The following is a 25,108-nucleotide window of genomic DNA, read 5'->3' as shown; positions in this document are numbered from 1 at the left end:
GTTGAGTGGCAGAGACGAGGAGGGATGAGCAATTCTTCTGGCGATGTTTTTCGGGTACAACATACCTCAGGCAACTGGCAACTATGTGTGGTGACAGTGATGGGTCATGTGGCCACAGTGTGCCCCAACATGTGCTTGTGGGGTGGGTGGGCTTCATCTCTTGGTTCCCAGCCTTTCAACCTTTAATCAACTGGTGTCAATGACCTTTAATCTGACGACGAGGTCCTTTGCTCGGACGAGAGCATATAATTTCTACTTCGTCGTTTAAGGAGCTGTTCACTTGAGCCAGTTAAGCAAGTCCCAGCTGTGTCTGGGTACAAGTGACAGGATGAACAACCCAGCGGGTTTTCTTCCTATTGGGGAGTGTTGTACATGCTGCTATGGCGGTGTGTCCACTCACAGGATGAGTGACGCTGCCCAATACTGTCACTATGGCGGTGTGTCCACTCACAGGATGAGTGGCGCTGCCCAATACTGTCACTATGGCGGTGTGTCCACTCACAGGATGAGTGGCGCTGTCCAATACTGTCACTATGGCGGTGTGTCCACTCACAGGATGAGTGACGCTGCCCAATACTGTCACTATGGCGGTGTGTCCACTCACAGGATGAGTGACGCTGCCCAATACTGTCACTATGGCGGTGTGTCCACTCACATGATGAGTGACGCTGCCCAATAATGTCACTATGGCGGTGTGTCCACTCACAGGATGAGTGACGCTGTCCAATACTGTCACTATGGCGGTGTGTCCACTCACAGGATGAGTGACGCTGCCCAATAATGTCACTATGGCGGTGTGTCCACTCACAGGATGAGTGACGCTGCCCAATACTGTCACTATAGCGGTGTGTCCACTCACAGGATGAGTGACGCTGCCCAATAATGTCACTATGGCGGTGTGTCCACTCACAGGATGAGTGACGCTGCCCAATACTGTCACTATGGCGGTGTGTCCACTCACATGATGAGTGGCGCTGCCCAATAATGTCACTATGGCGGTGTGTCCACTCACAGGATGAGTGACGCTGCCCAATACTGTCACTATGGCGGTGTGTCCACTCACAGGATGAGTGACGCTGCCCAATACTGTCACTATGGCGGAGTGTCCACTCACAGGATGAGTGGCGCTGCCCAATAATGTCACTATGGCGGTGTGTCCACTCACAGGATGAGTGACGCTGCCCAATAAACTTGCTTTTCAGGGCAAAATTAAAAAAAAAAAATCAGGGAAGGGAAATCATGCCTAACTAAGCTTCTGGATTTCTATGATAAAGTAACGAGAATAAGGCAAGACTGGGATGGACAGGCAGATTGTATATTCCTGCACTGCCAACAAGCAGTTGATACAGTACCTCATAAGAGATTACTATACAAACTTGAGAGACAGGAAAGAGTTAGCAGAAAAGCCCCTAATACGGGTAAGGAATTACCTAACAGGCAGGAGTCAGAGAGTCTTCGTGAGACTCAGACTTAGAGTATGCCTACCTTGAGGTTCTTCCGGGGCTTAGTGTCCCCGCGGCCCGGTCGTCGACCAGACCATGCCACCCCCATCATGGAGCCCCATCTTTGAAACACAAAATGAAACTCGAAAATGTTAATAAGTTTGAAATGGGGGCACGTCCCAGAATTGCGAGGGGGTGGGATATGAAGAGAGACTGAAAGAACTAGACCTGACGATGCTAAAAAAAAAAAAAGGAGACATGATAGAGATGTATACAAATACGTAAGGGGATTGAAAGTGGAAATAGAAGAAATGTTCACAATGAATTCTAGGGGAAGGAGACTCAGATGAGTCATAGAGATATTAGACTGTTTTCATTTAGCGTAAGAGTAGTGGGGAAAATGGAAATGAATTAATGGAACAGGTGGTAGAAACAAACTCTATTCAGAATTTTAAACGTAGATTTGATATTGAAATAGGCCAGGAGTCATTGCTTTACACGACCCGCGTCTGGAAAGGCGGCTCCAAGCACGGTCGATCCTGCAGGCATAAATAGGCGAGTACACACACACACACACACACACACACACACACACACACACACACACACACACACACACACACACACACACACACACAGGCAACAGAAGACAAGAGAGTCACAGTGAGTTAAGAGTAATCAGATGGTCGCACATAATGTACATCTTTATATCTCCATTTGTGTAAATGGTCTCCCAGAGGAGCTACAACACTCCCTCCTGTCAATGGTTGTTGATACACCAACATCAGCTCCAGCAGTGACGGTACACACACCAGGAATGGTCTAATGTGTGGCTTCTAGAGTTCAACTTCAGCAACTGCACAGATGGGGTCCCGGGGTAAAGGAAAAAGACCTTGAAGCAGATGTCACAAGAGAATGGTCGCCAGGTTCGGTTCCTGGGCAGGACGAAACGTTTACACTTGTTTCCCTTCCCCTGATGCCTCTGTTCACCTAGCAGAAAATAGGTATCTGGGAGTTAACCTTGCGTTGTAAAGTTTACAACGTTCAAACTGTTTTATAAATGTAAGCAAAGTTTCCATGATTGAGGAAAGATATGCAGGTTTCGTAAGAGGTTGTGTAACTGCTTGATGAATCCTGGCCCAGATTATGCCCTCAGGCCTAGTACCAGACTAAAAAGGCATGAGTTACGAGGAAAAATGATTATAAACTGCGATGGGAACCATGATCAGGACATACAAAATACTCAGGCGGAAACTATAAGCACCCTAAAACTATAAGGGGAGCCGGTCGGCCGAGCGGACAGCACGCTGGACTTGTGATCCTGTGGTCCCGGGTTCGATCCCAGGCGCCGGCGAGAAACAATGGGCTGAGTTTCTTTCACCCTATGCCCCTGTTACCTAGCAGTAAAATAGGTACCTGGGTGTTAGTCAGCTGTCACGGGCTGCTTCCTGGGGGTGGAGACCTGGTCGAGGACCGGGCCACGGGGACACTAAAGCCCCGAAATCATCTTAAGATAACCTCAAGAAGTTGCCGTTTCAGGAACAATTTATATTGCAGGATGGAGAGTGTGAGGTGTTCCACCAGCCTCTTGTCTTGGTGTGCCACTCCGTCAAAAATCTAGCCTTTTATCCCGTCCAGGACGTAGGAACCCAAGCTAACTAACCCCAACCTATCGAGTCCGATGCATAGAAAACGTAGATATTTGTGAGCCGTTACGTTTCTTAAGAGATTGCAGTTATAACAATGGTCACGACAATGTAAAAAAAAAATGAACGCGTTTTTTACGATAACGTAAAAAAATAAACGCGTTTTTTACGATAACGTAAAAAATAACCGTGTTTTTTACGGTAACGTAAAAAAAACGCGAGAGGATGAGTCTCAACTCATCCTCTCAACTAATCCTCTATTAGTTGAGAGGATAAGTAATGCCTAAGAATTAGGGACCAAGATCACAGACTCCCAGGAATCTATTAAATAGATCCTATTAAAGTCTCCGTGGTGTAGTGGTAAGACACTCGCCTGGCGTTCCGCGAGCGCTATGTCATGGGTTCGTATCCTGGCCGGGGAGGATTTACTGGGCGCAAATCCTTAACTGTAGCCTCTGTTTAACGCAACAGTAAAATGAGTACTTGGTTGTAACAACGATTCTTCGCGGCAGGGATCGTATTCCAGGGACCTGCCCGAAACGCTATGCGTGCGAGTGGCTGTACAAGAATGTAACAACTCTTGTATATATCTCGGTACTTCCTCAAGCTTCTTAATGTACTTAATAAAGTGTGGAGCTTAAATCTGTCTCAAACTAGATAGTTTTCTTCAAGGAGTGCCGAACCAACCGGGCTGTGGTGGGTATGTGGGCCTGCGGGCCGCTCCAAGCAACAGCCTGGTGGACCAAACTCTCACAAGTCGAGCCTGGCCTCGGGCCGGGCTTGGGGAGTAGAAGAACTCCCAGAACCCCATCAACCAGGTATATGTGGGCCTGCGGGCCACTCCAAGCAACAGCCTGGTGGACCAAACTCTCACAAGTCGAGCCTGGCCTCGGGCCGGGCTTGGGGAGTAGAAGAACTCCCAGAACCCCATCAACCAGGTATATGTGGGCCTGCGGGCCGCTCCAAGCAACAGCCTGGTGGACCAAACTCTCACAAGTCAAGCCTGGCCTCGGGCCGGGCTTGGGGAGTAGAACTCCCAGAACCCCATCAAGCAGGTATATGTGGGCCTGCGGGCCGCTCCAAGCAACAGCCTGGTGGACCAAACTCTCACAAGTCAAGCCTGGCCTCGGGCCGAGCTTGGGGAGTAGAAGAACTCCCAGAACCCCATCAACCAGGTCCCACGCTGCCTACTCCAAGAATATCGTAAACAATAAAATATTCAAACACAACATATCGTCTCCCCGCCATTAAGGCCGCTCCGGAAATTCTCTCTAAAACTCTGCAAATTGCGACGACCATTTCCGTTGGGCCTGGCGCCCTTTCTCCTTAGTTATTTTGGTCCGCCACCCACCGGCTGCTGCAGACGTCAGACCCGGGTGACACATCGCGCGGGAAAGGCTGCCTACGCGCGTAAACAAAGGCTTCGGCAGGAAGACTATAGATGGCGTACACAAGGGGGGGGGGGGGCACAAACATCAACAAAGAAGCTACCAGAGAAATTACCCTTGACACTTTCACGCGTTACGAGGTTGCAAGGCAAACGAACACAGGAACAAGAAATGAGAATAACATAAAGATATGAACAGAAGAACATACACACATAATAGTAAATGAACCTGCAGAAGGCCTATTGGTCCATACGAGGCAGCTCCTATTGGTCCATACGAGGCAGCTCCTATTGGTCCATACGAGGCAGCTCCTATTGGTCCATACGAGGCAGCTCCTATTGGTCCATACGAGGCAGCTCCTATTGGTCCATATGAGGCAGCTCCTATTGGTCCATATGAGGCAGCTCCTATTGGCCCATACGAGGCAGCTCCTATTGGCCCATACGAGGCAGCTCCTATTGGTCCATACGAGGCAGCTCCTATTGGCCCATACGAGGCAGCTCCTATTGGCCCATACGAGACAGCTCCTATTGGTCCATACGAGGCAGCTCCTATTGGCCCATACGAGGCAGCTCCTATTGGTCCATACGAGGCAGCTCCTATTGGCCCATACGAGGCAGCTCCTCCACATATAGGCGGACGCGAACCATCTACACTTGGCTTGTATCCACCTGCATGCAAATATAGGTAGGCAGGTGGTAACGAATAATAATACCAACAGCCTGTTGGACCAAGCTCGCACAAGTCAAGACTGGCCTCAGGCTTGGGGAGTAGAGGAACTCCCAGAACCTCATCCAAATACAATCCAGGTACAATAATAATAATAATTTGTATTTATAAATTGAATTACAGAGGGCTCAGTAACAAATTGTTATATCCGTTAGATCCGTTCCGTCCGTTAGATCCGTTCCGTCCGTTAGATCCGTTCCGTCCGTTACATCCGTTCCGTCCGTTATACCCGTTCCGTCCGTTAGATCGATTACATATGTGTTACTTTCGTTTCACATGTTGCATCCTTAAGTGGGTTCGGATGATGAGCGGACTCGACATGTGGTCTCTGATCAGGACCTGATTAGGGGCCAGGTTCACGAAGCAGTAACGCAAGTACTTACAAACCTGGGGCCAAATTCACGAAGCAGTTACGCAAGTACTTACAAACGTGTTCATCTTTACTCAATCTTTGACGGCTTTGGTTACAATTATTAAACAGTTTATAAGCATGAAAACTTGCCAATCAACTGTTGTTATTGTTATAAACAGCCTCCTGGTGCTTCGGAGCTCATTAACTGTTTAATAATTGTAAACAAAACCGCCAAAGATTGAGAAAAGATATACATGTTCGTAAGTGCTGGCGTAACTGCTTCGTGAATCTGGCCCCAGGTTCGTAAGTGCTTGCGTAACTGCTTCGTGAATCTGGCCCCAGGTTCGTAAGTGCTTGCGTAACTGCTTCGTGAATCTGGCCTCAGGTCCTGATCAGTTCCTGGCCACAGACGGGAACACCTGTTTCAAAATCAGGTTTTTCTTGTGGTCTGACTAATCAGAAATGTGTATAAATTTGTTCTTTTCATTCACTTAACGTAACTTAATTTGTTCTTTTTATTCACTCAAGTTACGTTACAAATGAATTATTGTCTCTGGTATATATTTGTTATTCATTGTCATTACTTTGCCTGTTGGTTTCGAGAGTTCTTGTACTCTCACAGCCTGGTGTGTGGCCAGTCTTCCCTGGTGACTGGTGTGTGGCCAGTCTTCCCTGGTGACTGGTCTGTGGCCAGTCTTCCCTGGTGACTGGTCTGTGGCTAGCCTTCCCTGGTGACTGGTCTGTGGCTAGCCTTCCCTGGTGACTGGTCTGTGGCCAGTCTTCCCTGGTGACTGGTCTGTGGCCAGTCTTCCCTGGTGACTGGTCTGTGGCCAGTCTTCCCTGGTGACTGGTCTGTGGCTAGCCTTCCCTGGTGACTGGTCTGTGGCTAGCCTTCCCTGGTGACTGGTCTGTGGCCAGTCTTCCCTGGTGACTGGTCTGTGGCCAGTCTTCCCTGGTGACTGGTCTGTGGCTAGCCTTCCCTGGTGACTGGTCTGTGGCCAGTCTTCCCTGGTGACTGGTCTGTGGCCAGTCTTCCCTGGTGACTGGTCTGTGGCTAGCCTTCCCTGGTGACTGGTCTGTGGCTAGCCTTCCCTGGTGACTGGTCTGTGGCCAGTCTTCCCTGGTGACTGGTCTGTGGCCAGTCTTCCCTGGTGACTGGTCTGTGGCCAGTCTTCCCTGGTGACTGGTCTGTGGCCAGTCTTCCCTGGTGACTGGTCTGTGGCTAGCCTTCCCTGGTGACTGGTCTGTGGCCAGTCTTCCCTGGTGACTGGTCTGTGGCCAGTCTTCCCTGGTGACTGGTCTGTGGCCAGTCTTCCCTGGTGACTGGTCTGTGGCCAGTCTTCCCTGGTGACTGGTCTGTGGCTAGCCTTCCCTGGTGACTGGTCTGTGGCCAGTCTTCCCTGGTGACTGGTCTGTGGCCAGTCTTCCCTGGTGACTGGTCTGTGGCCAGTCTTCCCTGGTGACTGGTCTGTGGCCAGTCTTCCCTGGTGACTGGTCTGTGGCCAGTCTTCCCTGGTGACTGGTCTGTGGCCAGCCTTCCCTGGTGACTGTGGCTAGCCTTCCCTGGTGACTGGTCTGTGGCTAGCCTTCCCTGGTGACTGGTCTGTGGCTAGCCTTCCCTGGTGACTGGTCTGTGGCCAGTCTTCCCTGGTGACTGGTCTGTGGCCAGTCTTCCCTGGTGACTGGTCTGTGGCCAGTCTTCCCTGGTGACTGGTCTGTGGCCAGTCTTCCCTGGTGACTGGTCTGTGGCCAGCCTTCCCTGGTGACTGTGGCTAGCCTTCCCTGGTGACTGGTCTGTGGCTAGCCTTCCCTGGTGACTGGTCTGTGGCCAGCCTTCCCTGGTGACTGGTCTGTGGCCAGCCTTCCCTGGTGACTGGTCTGTGGCCAGCCTTCCCTGGTGACTGGTCTGTGGCCAGGCTTCCCTGGTGACTGGTCTGTGGCCAGGCTTCCCTGGTGACTGGTCTGTGGCCAGCCTTCCCTGGTGACTGGTCTGTGGCCAGGCTTCCCTGGTGACTGGTCTGTGGCCAGGCTTCCCTGGTGACTGGTCTGTGGCCAGGCTTCCCTGGTGACTGTCTGGTCTGTGAGGCAGCTTGTCTTCGTAGCCCACAGGTCCACATGACTCCCCTTCAAGTTCCATGGACACTGTTCATGTGTTCTCTGATTGTGCCTATGGCACCTCTGCTCTTCACTGGTTCTATTCTGCATTTTGTTCCATGTCGTTCACTCCAGTACGTTGTTATTTTACTGTGTAGATTTGGTACTTGGCCCTCCAGTATCTTCCAGGTGTATATTATTTGGTATCTCTCTCGTCTCCTTTCTAGTGAGTACATTTGGAGGGCTTTGAGACGATCCCAATAATTTAGGTGCATTATTGCGTCTATGCGTGCCGTATATGTTCTCTGTATTCCCTCTATTTCAGCAATCTCTCCTGCTCTGAAGGGGGAAGTGAGTACTGAGCAGTACTCAAGACAGGCAGTATACGGGACAGGCAGTATACGGGACAGGCAGTATACGGGACAGGCAGTATACGGGACAGGCAGTATACGGTACAGGCAGTAGACGGGACAGGCAGTAGACGGGACAGGCAGTAGACGGGACAGGCAGTAGACGGGACAGGCAGTATACGGGACAGGCAGTATACGGGACAGGCAGTATACGGGACAGGCAGTATACGGGACAGGCAGTATACGGGACAGGCAGTATACGGGACAGGCAGTATACGGGACAGGCAGTATACGGGACAGGCAGTATACAGGACAGGCAGTAGACGGGACAGGCAGTATACGGGACTGGCAGTATACGGGACAGGCAGTAGACGGGACAGGCAGTAGACGGGACAGGCAGTAGACGGGACAGGCAGTATACGGGACAGGCAGTATACGGGACAGGACAGGCAGTATACGGACAGGCAGTATACGGGACAGGCAGTATACGGACAGGCAGTATACGGGACAGGCAGTATACGGGACAGGCAGTATACGGGACAGGCAGTATACGGGACAGGCAGTATACGGGACAGGCAGTATACGGGACAGGACAGGCAGTATACGGGACAGGCAGTAGACGGGACAGGCAGTAGACGGGACAGGCAGTATACGGGACAGGCAGTATACGGGACAGGCAGTAGACGGGACAGGCAGTATACGGGACAGGCAGTATACGGGACAGGACAGGCAGTATACGGGACAGGACAGGCAGTATACGGGACAGGACAGGCAGTATACGGGACAGGCAGTATACGGGACAGGACAGGCAGTATACGGACAGGCAGTATACGGGACAGGCAGTAGACGGGACAGGCAGTAGACGGGACAGGACAGGCAGTATACGGACAGGCAGTATACGGGACAGGCAATAGACGGGACAGGACAGGCAGTATACGGACAGGCAGTAGACGGGACAGGCAGTATACGGGACAGACAGTAGACGGGACAGGCAGTATACGGGACAGGACAGGCAGTATACGGGACAGGCAGTATATGGGACAGGCAGTATACGGGACAGGACAGGCAGTATACGGACAGGCAGTATACGGGACAGGCAGTATACGGGACAGGCAGTATACGGGACAGGCAGTATACGGGACAGGACAGGCAGTATACGGACAGGCAGTAGACGGGACAGGCAGTATACGGGACAGGCAGTAGACGGGACAGGCAGTATACGGGACAGGCAGTATACGGGACAGGCAGTAGACGGGACAGGCAGTATACGGGACGCGCACACCCACACACTACAGAGACGCCCACGCCTTTTTCCCACATACTGTGCCTTCAGTATGTGGGAAAAAGATAACCTGTAATATTTAGATGTAGGCCTAACTATTCCCAATGATCTTACAGATATACAACAATCAGAACACCAATCGATCAAGTGTACAATCGATTACAATCGCCAACCCGATACATCTCTCACAATTCAAAACAATCACCCAGAGATGTGTTGATCTGTACACCATATGTACACATGGGTATTATCTGTACACCATATGTACACATGGGTATTATCTGTACACCATATGTACACATGGGTATTATCTGTACACCATATGTACACCTGGGTATTATCTGTACACGTACAGTAGGGCACCACTTGATATGGTGAGTGGGTAGAGGGCCCCCCCCCCCTGTTGATGGGTATGGTGAGGGGGGGGGCGGCGTCCCTCGGAGGATTGTGAGATAATGGTGTATTTAGCCAGGATAGTGATTCGTATCAGAAGTGAGGTGTATGGGGGGGATTGTAGGGGGGTTGGATGGGGTACGACCTTGTGGGACAGGTGAAGCGGCCGACCTTGGGAAGGGGGAGAGAGGGAGGGAGGGAGAGAGGGGCAGGTAGAGGAGGAGGAGAATTGAGGGAGAGAACTGAGGAGGGAGGAGAATTGAGGGGAAGGAGGCAAGAACAGAGAGAAGGATATGTGGGGAAAAGAGAAAAAGGTAGAACAAGAGAAGAGAGAAAGGTAAGGATGGAGAGGCGAAGAGGAGAGAAGGAGCAAGTGAGAAAGAGTGTGTGAGAGAGAGAGAGAGGAAGGGAGAGTGGGACAGGAACCTGCAGAAACAGGAAGGTGTCTCCTGGTACCCATCTCTCTCACTCCTTGTCTCTCACTCCTCTCTCACTCCTCTCTCAGTCCCTCCCTCTCTCTCACTCCCCCTCTCTCACTCCCTCTCTCTCACTCCCCCTCTCTCACTCCCCCTCTCTCACTCCCCCTCTCTCACTCCCTCTCTCTCACTCCCTCTCTCTCACTCCCCCTCTCTCACTCCCCCTCTCTCACTCCCCCTCTCTCACTCCCCCTCTCTCACCACACTTCTCACCCACCACCCACCATCTGGCGACCAGGTGGACAGGGGGGGGGGGGGGCGACGCCCCCCATCAAATACTTCTTCATCAATCCTTCCGTCACACACAAACAAAAAAAAACAGCTAAACATAAAAAGAATAAAAGCCAGACTGTCCTCTTGCCCTGCCCCCTCCCTCCCTCCCCCCCCATACCCATGCCCAGGAGGGGGGGGAGGGGGGGGGGGGGATACATGCCCACGCGCGCCAAAAGTCAGAACGGATACACCCCAATTGTGCTCCTTCATGTTGAATATCTCCCTCTCTGTCTCTCTCAGTCACCAGGTTATATAGATGTCTGTTGCCTTGGGGGCTCTGGGCCCGGCGACACCTGTAGCCTTGGGGTTCCTGGGCCCGGCGACACCTGTAGCCTTGGGGGCCCCTGGGGCCCGGCGACACCTGTAGCCTTGGGGTCCCCTGGGCCCCGGCGACACCTGTAGCCTTGGGGTCCCTGGGCCCGGCGACACCTGTAGCCTTGGGGCCCCTGGGGCCCGGCGACACCTGTAGCCTTCGGGTACCCTGGGGCCCGGCGACACCTGTAGCCTTGGGGCCCCTGGGCCCGGCGACACCTGTAGCCTTGGGGCCCCTGGGCCCGGCGACACCTGTAGCCTTGGGGCCCCTGGGCCCGGCGACACCTGTAGCCTTGGGGCCCCTGGGCCCGGCGACACCTGTAGCCTTGGGGGCCCTGGGCCCGGCGACACCTGTAGCCTTGGGGGCCCTGGGCCCGGCGACACCTGTAGCCTTGGGGCCCCTGGGCCCGACCACAGCTGTAGCCTGGGGACATCCCAGGACTAGCCGTGCATGTCCTCCCATACTGTGAGGTTGGGACGGGACAAACATGGCGGCCTTGTAATGATGCAATGTGTAAGGAGAGGGAATACTTCCTCGGCGGGGTGTTGTTAATGGGTAGTTTGTCCCAGCTGGAAGAACAGGTGTCTTCACCTAGTTGCAGGGGTTGAACTCTGGCTCTTTGGTCCCGCCTCTCAACCGTCAATCAACTGGTGTACAGGTTCCTGAGCCTACTGGGCTCTATATCATATCTACATTGTAAACTGTGTATGGAGTCAGCCTCCACCACATCACTTCCTAATGCATTCCACCTGTTAACTACTCTGACACTGAAAAGGTTCTTTCTAACGTCCCTGTGGCTCATTTGGGCACTCAGTTTCCACCTGTGTTCCCTTGTTCGCGTACCACCAGTGTTAAACAGTTTATCCTTATCAACCCTGACAATTCCTCTGAGAATTTTGTAGGTAGTGATCATGTTTCCCCGAGCAGTTTATGAATGAAGACTTAAAACTGATGACCTTCAAGCTGTTCTTGAACAGTTCCTCGTGTGTTCACTTCTGTTCCACGTCTCTAAAGTGCCTCTCGTCCTATGTTCAAATTCTCTAACTATGTTTACCTCTAACTGAGGGGCCTGACAGCTGAGTGGACAGCGCTTCAGATTCGTAGTCCTGAGGTTCCGGGTTCGATCCCCGGTGGACGCGGAAACAAAATGGGCAAAGTTTCTTTCACCCTGATGCTCCTGTTACCTAGCAGTAAATAGGTACCTGGGAGTTAGACAGCTGCTACGGGCTGCTTCCTGGGGGTGGAGGCCTGGTTGAGGACCGGGCCGCGGGGACGCTAAGCCCCGAAATCATCTCAAAATAACCTCAAGATATAGGGAGCCGGTCGGCCGAGCGTACAGCACGCTGGACTTGTGATCCTGTGGTCCCGGGTTCGATCTCGGACGCCGACGAGAAACAATGGACAGAGTTTCTTTCACCCCATGCCCCTGTTACCTAGCAGTAAAATAGGTACCTGGGTGTTAGTCAGCTGTCACGGGCTGCTTCCAGGGGGTGGAGGCCTGGTCGAGGTCCGGGCCGCGGGGACACTAAAGCCCCAAAATCATCTCATTAATCATCATCTTATCATCATCATCAAAATCATCATCTTAAGGTTATCTTAAGATAACCTTAAGATAACCTAACTTAACGTAACCACTCTAAATAACTAACCTAACTTAGCATAACCAATCTAAATAACTAACCTAACCCAACCTAACTCAACCCAAACTTAACCTCACCTAAGTCTAACTATTCACAAAATGAGTTTATATTCTAATATTAAGACACCTGGTGGGCTCAGTATTCACATGTGAATACTTTGTCTTAGCCCACCCTGTTATTTCCCGAGAATTTTGTAGGTGGTTATCATGTCTCCCCTCACTCTTCTGTTTTCCACATATGTGAGGAGGCTCAGTATTCACACGCGAATACTGAGCCATTGGTTATCACTGAGAAATTACGAGCAAAGCCAGTGCACGGATTTGAATCCGGATACTGTGAATATGTTTTGTTTTAGCTGTATCCGGATACGGTGAGAAACTTTGTATCGGCCAGTGCGCGCCACCGTGAGTGACTGACTCATGCCGACGGTGAGGAAAAGCGTGAGGCAGCAACGCTCCTCATAACTTCCCGTGATATGCGATAGATTGTGCGACGATAGCCGTAATGTGGCGAGATAGCGAGCGGTGTGTAGGGCGATAGCTGGATGTGCGCTCCCCACGGTATGAGGACCAGGAGCTGGGGTATGAGGACCAGGAGCTGGGATATGAGGACAAGGAGCTGGGATATGAGGACAAGGAGCTGGGATGAGGACAAGGAGCTGGGATATGAAAACAAGGAGCTGGGATATGAGGACAAGGAGCTGGGATGAGGACAAGGAGCTGGGATATGAGGACAAGGAGCTGGGATATGACGACAAGGAGTTGGGATATGAGGACAAGGAGCTGGGATATGAGGACAAGGAGCTGGGATATGAAGACAAAAAGCTGGGATATGAGGACAAGGAGCTGGGATATGAGGACAAGGAGCTGGGAGTTGACCAGACCACACACTAGAAGTTGAAGGGACGACGACGTTTCGGTCCGTCCTGGACCATTCTCAAGTCGATAGAATGAAATTCACCTTCTTGTGTGTGGTCTGGTCAACATACTTCAGCCACGTTATTGTGACTCATCGCCTGCATAAGGAGCTGGGATATGAGGACAAGGAGCTGGGATATGAGGACAAGGAGCTGGGATATGAGGACAAGAAGCTGGGATATGAGGACAAGGAGCTGGGATATGAGGACAAGGAGCTGGGATATGAGGACAAGGAGCTGGGATATGAGGACAAGGAGCTGGGATATGAGGACAAGGAGCTGGGATATGAGGTCAAGGAGCTGGGATATGAGGACAAGGAGCTGGGATATGAGGACGGGGGGAGGGGGGGAAGGAACGGTGCCCAACCATTTAGTCTACACATAAGGGGGGGCATAACTAGCTGACCTCTCACGGTGTTCACAAGAGAACTTGATAAACTATTCCAAAGGATTCCTGATCAACCAGGCTGTGAGAATCTGCATCTAACAGCCTGGTTGACCAGACCATCTCAAGGTAAACACAAAGTCCAGAGAATCGAACCATCGATGTGGTTATCGATAATCGATGTTGCAACCCATCCTCCGAATTGACAGTACGTTTTAATACTAAGTGTAATAAGTACATTTCCTGACTGTCATACATAGTATATAATTGCACTTATGGGGCTGTTACATTTACCACCCCATTTAATTCTCCTCGTTTTCTGTTAAGACACTCAAAATTTTAGGATGAAGTTTTAAAGTTCAGTTTGCTGTACACAAGTTTTAAATATGAGGAATTTCTTTTTCAGTTTGATTAAACAATAGAGATTTTATACAAAATTTGAAAATATCCTGAGTTACTTTACAATTTATTTAAATATTTTAGTTTTGTTTTATTTGTTTTATAATAACTGTAATATAAATATAGCTATAGGTTAAGTAGTAATTGTAATTAAGAAGCAATAAAATGCTTATCGTCAAAAACTAAGAAGGTTAGGTTAGGTCGTGGTTTTCTATTCAGTTTTTCAGGTAAACTCAAATATTCACAATATATTTGACAGTACGATTTAATACTAAGTGTAAATAAATACAATTCCTGACTGTCATACATAGTACATAATTGCACTTATGGGGCTGTTACATTTACCTCCCCATTTTTGGAGGACGGGCTGTAATGTTAACTTGCAATGACGTGTGATGAGCCGAGGTCTATGTTTACTAAAGGTTTATGTTTAGTAAACATTACGAGTTTACACTCGGGCGCATTCTACCATCTTCAAGACCAAGGTAGAGTATCTACCCTGGAATCACAAACCGAAACTGTCTCTATTTTCCGCTTGTTACAACTTGTAATAAAGTTGTTACATCTTGGCTTAACGTGTTTATGACGTATTAGAACGTTGTTACAACTTGCTATATTGGTTGTTATAACTGGTTAAAACTTGTTCGAACGTTGTACCAACGTCGTAGTTTCGGTGTGTGTTTGGCGGGTATCACGCTGCCTCAAGCCATCATAAGAAGTATATGGCAACAGCAATGTATACAGTCCGTTTGATAACCTCAATCTGTATTAGTAAAATCATCCTGTTTATACGATATTTTCCCGACTCTCTTGATCTAGATCGTACGATCAAACCCCGTCTGGTGTTTGATCTATCACCAAGAGAACGACGCGTAGCGCACACACTCTTATGCATTAAGGGATTCAGTCCTTCTGGTAATATATATATATAATCATATCGAATTCTAAAGGTGTTCTTTGGGATTGATGGGAATGTTTTCGTTTGTTTCAGAGTACGAAATGGCGCGCCGGTTCGAGGCTGAGGATTCTGAGGGCTCCAACGATGCCATGTCACCCTCCAAAGCAAAGGGTATGTGATGCACAGTGCCAGGCGGGGTTGTCTTCAGTGTAGGGGGACTTCAGGGTTGCTCTATGGCCCCCCTGAGATAGTCTTTGGGGACGTAGCGTGGATGCTTCTGGTCTTCTGGGATGGCCCAGGAGCCTTGATGATGGATCCTCAAGGTTGCTACAATCTTGAATTCCCGGGGTGATCTCTGGAACGATGGCCAGAGGTCTTTGGGCTCCTGGAGTGACCAGAGATCTTTGGGCTCCTAGAGTGACCAGAGGTCTTTGAGCTCCTGGAGTGACCAGAGATCTTTTGCGCTCCTAGAGTGACCAGAGATCTTTGGGGCTCCTAGAGTGACCAGAGATCTTTGGGGCACCTAGAGTGACCAGAGATCTTTGGGGCACCTAGAGTGACCAGAGATCTTTGGGGCTCCTAGAGTGACCAGAGATCTTTGGGGCTCCTAGAGTGACCAGAGATCTTTGGGGCTCCTAGAGTGACCAGAGATCTTTGGGGCTCCTAGAGTGACCAGAGATCTTTGGGGCTCCTAGAGTGACCAGAGATCTTTGGGGCTCCTAGAGTGACCAGAGATCTTTGGGGCTCCTAGAGTGACCAGAGGTCTTTGGGGCTCCTAGAGTGACCAGAGGTCTTTGGGCTCCTAGAGTGACCAGAGGTCTTTGGGCTCCTAGAGTGACCAGAGGTCTTTGGACGAACGATTCTTAAGAATCAAATTTGTAGAAGCATTAGAAAATGGGAGTTAAATACGCCATAGTTTCCCCTACCGGTCATGGGGGTAAGGGCGCCTTGCGCCGTGTAGTATGTGAGGTGTGCCGGCCACATGGGGGTTTAGGGGCAACAATTGGCACTTCCCGGAGTGAGAGCAGTGCCAGGAAGTGCCGCACTGTCCATAATGAGGGGGGGGGTGCTCATCCGCCGGACGGCCGCTTCCTCGACCAATTGGTTGCTCTACACTGAGTGGTCTACATGGCGCCTCTTGTATACTGAGTGGTCTACATGGTGCCTCTTGTATACTGAGTGGTCTACATGGTGCCTCTTGTATACTGAGTGGTCTACATGGTGCCTCTTGTATACTGAGTGGTCTACATGGTGCCTCTTGTATACTGAGTGGTCTACACGGTGCCTCTTGTACACTGAGTGGTCTACATGCTGCCTCTTGTACACTGAGTGCTCTACACTAGTCCAAATTATAATTTATATAGATGTGATAGAGCAACTAGGTCAAATAGAGGAGTAGGTGTATGTCTGTATACTGTAGTGTATATATACTCTATACTGCATACTGCGATATACTCTATACTGTATAAATGTAGGTCTGTATATTAAAGAGAGCCTGGTATGCTCAGAGCTACTAAACTCTACCAATGAGAGGGTAAAAGTACTTGGAATCAAGGTAGAAAACAAATAAACCCAATTATTATGCTAATATATAAGCCGCCAGATACCACGGTTGAGGAATTCACAGAGCAGATGCACAAAATAGAGAACATCCTTGACAACCCAACAAACCCAGCTCCAGATATTATCTTTCTTGGAGACTTCAATCTACCAAGTCTAAGATGGAGAATGGCAAACAAAATTATCATAGCAGGGAACCAACTTGGAAATAATCAACCACAGGTCAGAGAAGTTTTATGATTCTGTGACGAATTCTCGCTCAATCAACAGATTACAGAACCAACAAGGAACGAAAACACACTAGACTTGTTATTCACAAATAATGATGAGTTAATCAGAGACATCACAATCTCTGTATACTGTATACTCAGACCATAAGCTCATTGAAGTGCGAACAAACATTAATAACGGTAGTAGGTCCAAGAGAATCAACAAGCGAGAAAGGATATTCAATCAATTCAGTTTTAACAATAAGAGGATCGACTGGGAAAAAATAAATGTAGACCTTGCAACCATTCAATGGGAGACGGTCTTAAGCGACAAAACTCCCACACAGGGAATAGCTCAACTGACAGCTGAAGCTTACAAGGTCTGCTTGAAGCACGTGCCTGTAAGGAGGGGCAGAAAGAGGACCACTCTAGAAAGAGAACGCAGACGACTGTACAGGAGAAGGAAAAAAATAACGGAAATGCTTCGGCAGACACAACTATCACAAGCAAGGAAAACAAGCCTAAGCAGGGAGATCGAAGAAATAGAGCAAACGTTGAAGCGATCATATGAGTCTGAGGAAATGGAAGTGGAACATAAAGCTATACAAGAGATAAAGAAAATCCTATATATTTATTCACATACGCAAAATCAAAATCCAAAACCTCGACCAGTATTGGACCGTTAATTACAAATGAAGGTACGTACACAGAGGACAACAAAGAGATTAGTGAAATTCTAAGAAGCCAGTATGAGGCTATGTTTAGCACACCAATAAACAACATGAAAGTTGATGACCCAGACAGCTTCTTTATGAATGACATTCAAGCTGCAGATAATATAACGGATATTACCACAAACTCGGAAGACTTTGAAAGAGAAATTGATAATATGCCCATGCACTCAGCTCCTGGGCCTGACTCATGGAATTCAATATTCATAAAGAAATGTAAAGTACCAGTAGCGAGAGCACTCAGCGTAATATGGAGAAAGAGCCTGGATACAGGGGAGATACCAGCAGCACTTAAATCTGCAGATATAGCTCCTCTGCACAAGGGGGGTAGTAAAGCCTTGGTAAAAAATTATTAATCAGTTGCACTAACATCACACATAATAAAAAAAATTGAAAGTGTGCTTAGGAATTAAGTTTCTAGTTTTATGGAACATAATAAACTACACTACCCAGGACAACATGGATTTAGAGCGGGAAGATCCTGTCTGTCACGGTTACACAACCAGAAAATCACAGACGCCTTAGAAGAAAAGCTAAATGCAGAGATTGTATACATTGACTTTACAAAGGCATTCGACAAATGTGACCATGGAGTGATAGCCCATAAAATGAGGTCAATAGGAATAACAGGTAAAGTGGGGCGTTAGATTTTCAACTTTCTGTCAAACCGAATGCAGAGAGTGACGGTCAATCAAGTAAGATCAAGCCCAAGTACAGTGAAAAGTTCTGTACCCCAGGGCACAGCCCTTGCACCGCTGCTGTTTCTCATTCTTATCTCTGATATAGACAAAAATACTAGTCACAGCTTCGTGTCATCCTTTCCAGATGATACATAAGTCAGCGTGAGAATTGCTACTGTAGAAGACACTGATAAACTGCAGGCAGCTATTAATAAGGTCTTCGATTGGGTAGCTGAAAATAACATGAGGTTTATTGGTAATAGTTCCAGGTACTGAGGTATGGTGGAAACGAGGAACTTAAACGAAACACAGGGTATAGGACACAATCAGACCTACTCATAGAAGGAAAGCAACATTTGAAAGACCTGGGAATTATGATGTCTGACGACCTGACATTTAGTGAACATAACCGAGCAAATATAGCGGCGGCCAGGAAAATGATAGGATGGATTATGAGAAATTTCAAATCCAGGGATCCCACAGCAATGCTAATACTATTTAAATCACTGGTGCTGTCCCGTCTTGAGTATTGCTCGGTACTCACTTCATCTTTCAGAGCGGGAGAGATCTCTGAATTAGAAGGAATAGAGAGAACATATACAGCACGTATAGACACGATAAAACCTCTAAACTATTGGGACCGTCTCAATGCTCTCAAAATGTACTCTTTGGAAGGAGACGAGAGAGTTATGATATAATATATACATGGAAGATACTGGAGGGCCAGGTCCCAAATTTACACAGTAGAATACAAGTTCTTGCAAGAAGTGCCGGACCAACCGGCTGTAGTAGATATGTGGGCCTGCGGGCCGCTCCAAGCAACAGCCTGGTGGACCAAACTCTCACAAGTCGAGCCTGGCCTTGGGCCGGGTTTGGGGAGTAGAAGAACTCCCAGAACCCCATCAAGCAGGGGAGTAGAAGAAATATATATATATATATATATATATATATATATATATATGTATATATGTTTCATTGAATATGACCGCATATTCTGTATTTAATTTTTTCTGGTTTAGGGCTTCTATCCCTCTAACTATTTTCTTAGCATCAGGGCTTAATTGAAATAGGAGTTCTCCAAAACTCATTTTCGTACTTTTAAGGTGAAGAAAAGAAGTGATTTACTATAGAGTGTATTACACTTATTTATATAATTTGCACAACGTTTCGAACCTCCATGGTTCATTCTCAAGTGAACAGATCTTACAATACTAGTTGATTTTATACCCGCACTGGGTCAGGTGATAATACAATAAAGGTGAAAACATGGGGGGATACATAAGGGATAAATGTGAGGTGAAACATAGAGGCTGCAGAAGGCTTATTGGCCCATACGAGGCAGCTCCTATCTAAACACAAAGATTAATCCAGTGTAATTGGATTACCCACTATATATAATATATATATAATATATATATATATATATATATATATATATATAATATATATACATATACATACATATGTGAAGGTGTGATGTGTAAGGGTGGCCGGAACTGGACCATCCGGGGATGAGATAGACAGACTTGTTCACAGTACTGGCGGCCAGGCCGGGTTACGGTGCCGTCCTCTTGAGCTCCCGTCATCTTACACTCAAACCTGTCTGTCCAGTTGGACAGTGAAGGTGGTGCTAACAATCAGAGGAGGGTTCACAGTTGGACAGTGGAGGCCTCACTAACAATCAGAGGAGGGTTCACAGTTGGACAGTAGAGGCCTCACTAACAATCAGAGGATGGTTCACAGTGAAGCAGGTGTTTATTCACAATAGCGGACATAAAGTGACTTTGTTTCCAGTGATGGAAGTTTGAACTGTGTTCTACCGTCTGAAACACTGAAATATGATTTATTTAGGTAAGTAAAGTTCCCATTTACTCGATTTAAATATGTGAGGGATCTGGGAGTAATGATGTCTGACGACCTAACGTTTAGGGAGCATAACCAGTCACACATATCAGCCCCAAAAATGATATGCTGAATTTTAGAACAAACTTTTAGAACAAAACTAAAAAATTAGAAACTTTAAATCCAGGGATTTCACTACAATGTTCTAACTATTTGTTCAAGTCGTTTGTGTTGTCCCGTCTTGAGTACTGCTCAGTACTCACTTTCCCCCTTCAGAGCAGGAGAGGTTGCTGAAATAGAGGGAATACAGAGAACATATACGGCACGCATAGACGAGATAAAACACCTAAACTATTAGGACCGATTCAAAGCTCCCAAAATTTACGCTCTGGAAAGGAGACGAGAAAGGTATCTAATAATATATACATGGGAGATACTGGAGGGCCAGGTCCCAAATTTTCACTGTAGAATAATAACGTACTGGAGCGAGCGATATGGAAGGAAATGCAGAAGAGTAGAAGTGCCATAGGCACAACGAGATAAAACTGTATTACTGTATAAACATCAGAGATCCACGGGTGTTCAACATCCTCCCAGCAAGCATAAGGAACTATCAGGAGAACGCGATTGATTGATGAAGATTAAGCCACCCAAAAGGTGGCACGGGCATGAATAGCCCGTAAGTGGTGGCCCCTTTGAGCCATTACCAGTATCAATAGATGATACTGGAGATCTGTGGAGGTGTGACTGCACCCTGCGTGACGGGAGATGTCTCCCGTGGGAGAAAGCGCCAAGCCATTACGACTATATAGCACAGGGAAGGGGTCGGGATAAGGATCTGGGATGGGACGGGGGGGGGGGGGAAGGAATGGTGCCCAACCACTGGTGAACGGTCGGGGATTGAACGCCGACCTGCATGACGCGAGAGCGTCGCTCTACCGTCCAGCCCAAGTGGTCGGAACAAACGTGGATACGTTATCTGCGGTAGATAAGTTAGTCTCGTCGCTGCTCCGGGCGCACTCATTGGCTGCTTCTCGATGACGTTTACAAACTTGCTCTGTGATTGGCAAACTTTTTATGACGTCACCGCACGTTGCGGAAGGCTTGCGAGAGGTTATCTTGAGATGATTTCGGGGCTTAGCGTTCCCGCGGCCCGGTCCTCGACCAGGCCTCACTTTTGTTACCCCCACCCCCCTCCTCCCCAGAAAGCAGCCCGTAGCAGCTATCTAACTCCCAGGTACCTATTTACTGCTAGGTGAACAGGTGCATCAGGGTGAAAGAAACTTTGCCCATTTTTTTTCCGCCTCCACCGGGGATCGAACCCGGAACCTCAGGACTACGAAACGCTGTCCACCCAGGTCATCTTAAATGCCAAGCGGATTACAGCCGGGTTGTACCTGGTGTTATAACACTATCCTCACCACACATTCCTGAATAATATTTCCTATACTCATAACAGCACTGTACTCTTGGAGCCAAACTGCAGTCACAGCTTTATATGCCATGACAGATCCCAATAGGCTCTGGAACCTTTATAACAAACAAACAAACAAACAAACAGAGTGGTAGACGGTTGGAACAAGTTAGGTGAGAAGGTTGACCAGACCACACACTAGAAGGTGAAGGGACGATGACGTTTCGGTCCGTCCTGGACCATTCTCAACTCGATCTAAGTGAGAAGGTGGTGGAGGCCAAGACCGTCAGTAGTTTCAAAGCGTTATATGACAAAGAGTGCTGGGAAGACGGGACACCACGAGCGTAGCTCTCATCCTGTAACTACACCTAGGTAATTACCAAGCGATTGAGAGGTGGGGACCAAGAACCGTAGTTCACCCTCCAAAAGTACAACTAATATAGGGAATACAACTTGAGGTTGAACTGTGAGGAACTCTGAGGTCGAACTCGTGGACGGTAGAGCGACGGTCTCGTGTCATGCAGGTCGGCGTTCAATCCCCGACCGTCCACAAGTGGTTGGGCACCATTCCTTCCCCCCGTTTCATCCTAAATCCTTATCCTGACTCCTTCCCAGTGCTATATAGTTGTAATGGCTTGGCGCTTTTCCACTAATAATTCCCTCCCCCTCCTACTCTGAGTCCGTCTTTCTAACGCTCCCCAACGTCAAGAAACCGTCGCATTAAAGTGCTCTTAGCCTAACCTACCAGAGGACCCAAAACAGAAAACGGGACAGTACGCCATTTTCGCCAGCCTGGGGATGGACGGGTGACAGTATGGGTCGGGAAGCAAACAGTAATGGAGGCGTGTCGGCAATATATCCTGGGTCAGGCCAGGCAAGGTAAGGTGGGCTACCCACACACACACGCCGCCTCTTATCTTAATCATATACTTTATGTTAAGTTAAAACCATTGGCTGTATAGCAAAGGTTACTTATTATCATGGGACCTGCGGCCCGCACCAACCAACAGCCGCTTAGATCAAGTTATCACTGGTCAAGCCTGGCCCCAGGCCGGGCTTGGGGAGTAGTAGGGATTAGGGAGTAGTAGGGATTGGGTAGCAGTAGGGGATTGGGGAATAGGACTCCCCCAGAACCCACTCCCAGGTATGATTGCAGGCAATTGTGTATTCCAGGGTTATCTTGAGGTTATCTTGAGATGATTTCGGGGCTTTAGTGTCCCTGCGGCCCGGTCCTCGACCAGGCCCCCACCCCCAGGAAGCAGCCCGTGACAGCTGACTAACTCCCAGGTACCTATTTACTGCTAGGTAACAAGGGCATCAGGGTGAAAGAAACTCTGCCCATTGTTTCTCGCCGGCGCCCGGGATCGAACCCGGGACCACAGGATCACGCGTCCAGGAAGTTGAGTAATATTCCAACTGGGACACCCAGGCTGAAGGTATCAGGAAAGGTAACTGCTTATGTTCGTAGTAATTAAACTAAAATGGTTTTGTGTTGGGCATAATTAAGAACATAAGAACAAAGGTAACTGCAGAAGGCCTATTGGCCCATACGAGGCAGCTCCTATCTATAACCACCCAATCTCACTCATATACATGTCCAACCCGCGCTTGAAACAATCGCGATGTTTGTGCGTCCAGTTATCGCACTGTGCCGAGTTGTTATCGTACTAATTCGACTTTTTATTGTACTGCGGCGCGTTATTATCGTACTGCGGCGAGGTGTCATCGTACTGGAAGCTGGAATATTAACCTCAACATGTCATGTTTGTGGCTTTGTGGGTCTACGATTCCTGTTCTGTTCCTGACGATATACGGTTCTTGTACGGTTCCTGGCGATGTTGTCCTCGCCGTGCTGAGGGTGTCATGCTCGCCGTGCTGAGGGTGTCATGTTCGCCGTGCTGAGGGTGTCATGCTCGCCGTGCTGAGGGTGTCATGTTCGCCGTGCTGAGGGTGTCATGTTCGCCGTGCTGAGGGTGTCATGTTCGCCGTGCTGAGGGTGTCATGTTCGCCGTGCTGAGGGTGTCATGTTCGCCGTGCTGAGGGTGTCATGCTCGCGGCGCTAAGGGTGTCATGCTCGCCGTGCTGAGGGTGTCATGCTCGCGGCGCTAAGGGTATCATGCTCGCCGTACTGAGGGTGTCATGCTCACCGCGCTGAGGGTGTCATGCTCGCGGCGCTGAGGGTGTCATGCTCGCGGCGCTGAGGGTGTCATGCTCGCGGCGCTGAGGGTGTCATGATAGGGCGGGATCTGACCACACGCCCTCGCCCCGCGGGCAGAACAAGCTGGAGAGTAACGTTGAATCTTCGTTGCTTCCATGTGGCATAATTAGCCAAGGTATCCAGTAGCATGTTGTGGCGAAGGTTGAGCGGTCTCCCGTTGTCGGTTGACAATCCTGTAGGCGACACTGACGCCGGGCCGTGATGGGCGTGGTAATTGGCAGAATGGGCGTAATCGGACGACAATTGGCACTTCCCGCCCCCGCCCGCATGGCGACCATGGTGACGGGGCGTCCCAACACCGGAGATACCTTGTTGACGTCGCCCGCGCCAGCTACTCTACAGGGCTGGGGAGTCATTGGGGGTACTGTGGGTCCAGGGTACTCTGGTCTACTCTACAGGGCTGGGGAGTCATTGGGGGTACTGTGGGTCCAGGGTACTCTGGTCTACTCTACAGGGCTGGGGAGTCATTGGGGGTACTGTGGGTCCAGGGTACTCTGGTCTACTCTACAGGGCTGGGGAGTCATTGGGGGTACTGTGGGTCCAGGGTACTCTGGTCTACTCTACAGGGCTGGGGAGTCATTGGGGGTACTGTGGGTCCAGGGTACTCTGGTCTACTCTACAGGGCTGGGGAGTCATTGGGGGTACTGTGGGTCCAGGGTACTCTGGTCTACTCTACAGGGCTGGGGAGTCATTTGGGGTACTGTGGGTCCAGGGTACTCTGGTCTACTCTACAGGGCTGGGGAGTCATTGGGGGTACTGTGGGTCCAGGGTACTCTGGTCTACTCTACAGGGCTGGGGAGTCATTGGGGGTACTGTGGGTCCAGGGTACTCAGGTCTACTCTACAGGGCTGGGGAGTCATTGGGGGTACTGTGGGTCCAGGGTACTCTGGTCTACTCTATACGGCTGGGGAGTCATTGGGGGTACCGTGGGTCCAGGGTACTCTGGTCTACTCTACAGGGCTGGGGAGTCATTGGGGGTACTGTGGGTCGAGGGTACTCTGGTCTACTCTACAGGGCTGGGGAGTCATTGGGGGTACTGTGGGTCCAGGGTACTCTGGTCTACTCTACAGGGCTGGGGAGTCATTGGGGGTACTGTGGGTCCAGGGTACTCTGGTCTACTCTATACGGCTGGGGGGGGGGGGGCATTGGGGTACTGTGAGGCGAGGGTACTGTGATCTACTCTACAGGGCTGGGAGGCCAATGGGGGTACTGTGGTCTACTCTACAGGGATAGGGGGGGGCATTGGGGTACTGTGAGGCGAGGGTGCTGTAATTACCTAAGTGTAGTTACAGGATGAGAGCTACGCTCGTGGTGTCCCGTCTTCCTAGCACCCTTTGTCATATAACGCTTTGAAACTACTAGATCACGTGCTGTGATCTACTCTACAGGGCTTGGGGCCAATGGGGGTACTGTGGTCTACTATACAGGGCTAGGGAACCATGGGGCACTGTGAGCTGAGGGTACAATCAAGGGGTACC

At 49.4% G+C, this 25,108-nt stretch overlaps 1 protein-coding gene across 3 annotated transcripts in view; it reads left to right on the top strand.

Moving 5' to 3' along the window:
* Positions 1–25,108, top strand: part of LOC123771947 (ETS domain-containing protein Elk-3) — a 62,226-nt gene that overhangs the window by 25,215 nt on the left and 11,903 nt on the right. For 2 of the 3 annotated variants that reach the window (XM_069337720.1, XM_045764784.2), the window contains exon 2: positions 15,070–15,147. In XM_069337720.1, the coding sequence (XP_069193821.1) occupies positions 15,070–15,147 (78 nt within the window). Of the gene's footprint in view, positions 1–15,069; positions 15,148–19,979; positions 20,008–25,108 lie in introns of those variants that run through there. The other variant, XM_045764786.2, reaches the window with a different exon arrangement.

The sequence above is a fragment of the Procambarus clarkii genome, chromosome 38, assembly GCF_040958095.1.
Source record: "Procambarus clarkii isolate CNS0578487 chromosome 38, FALCON_Pclarkii_2.0, whole genome shotgun sequence".
NCBI classification, from domain to species: domain Eukaryota; kingdom Metazoa; phylum Arthropoda; class Malacostraca; order Decapoda; family Cambaridae; genus Procambarus; species Procambarus clarkii.
The sequence above is the reverse complement of the archived record's forward strand: the minus strand, read 5'-3'. Positions and strand labels throughout refer to the sequence as shown.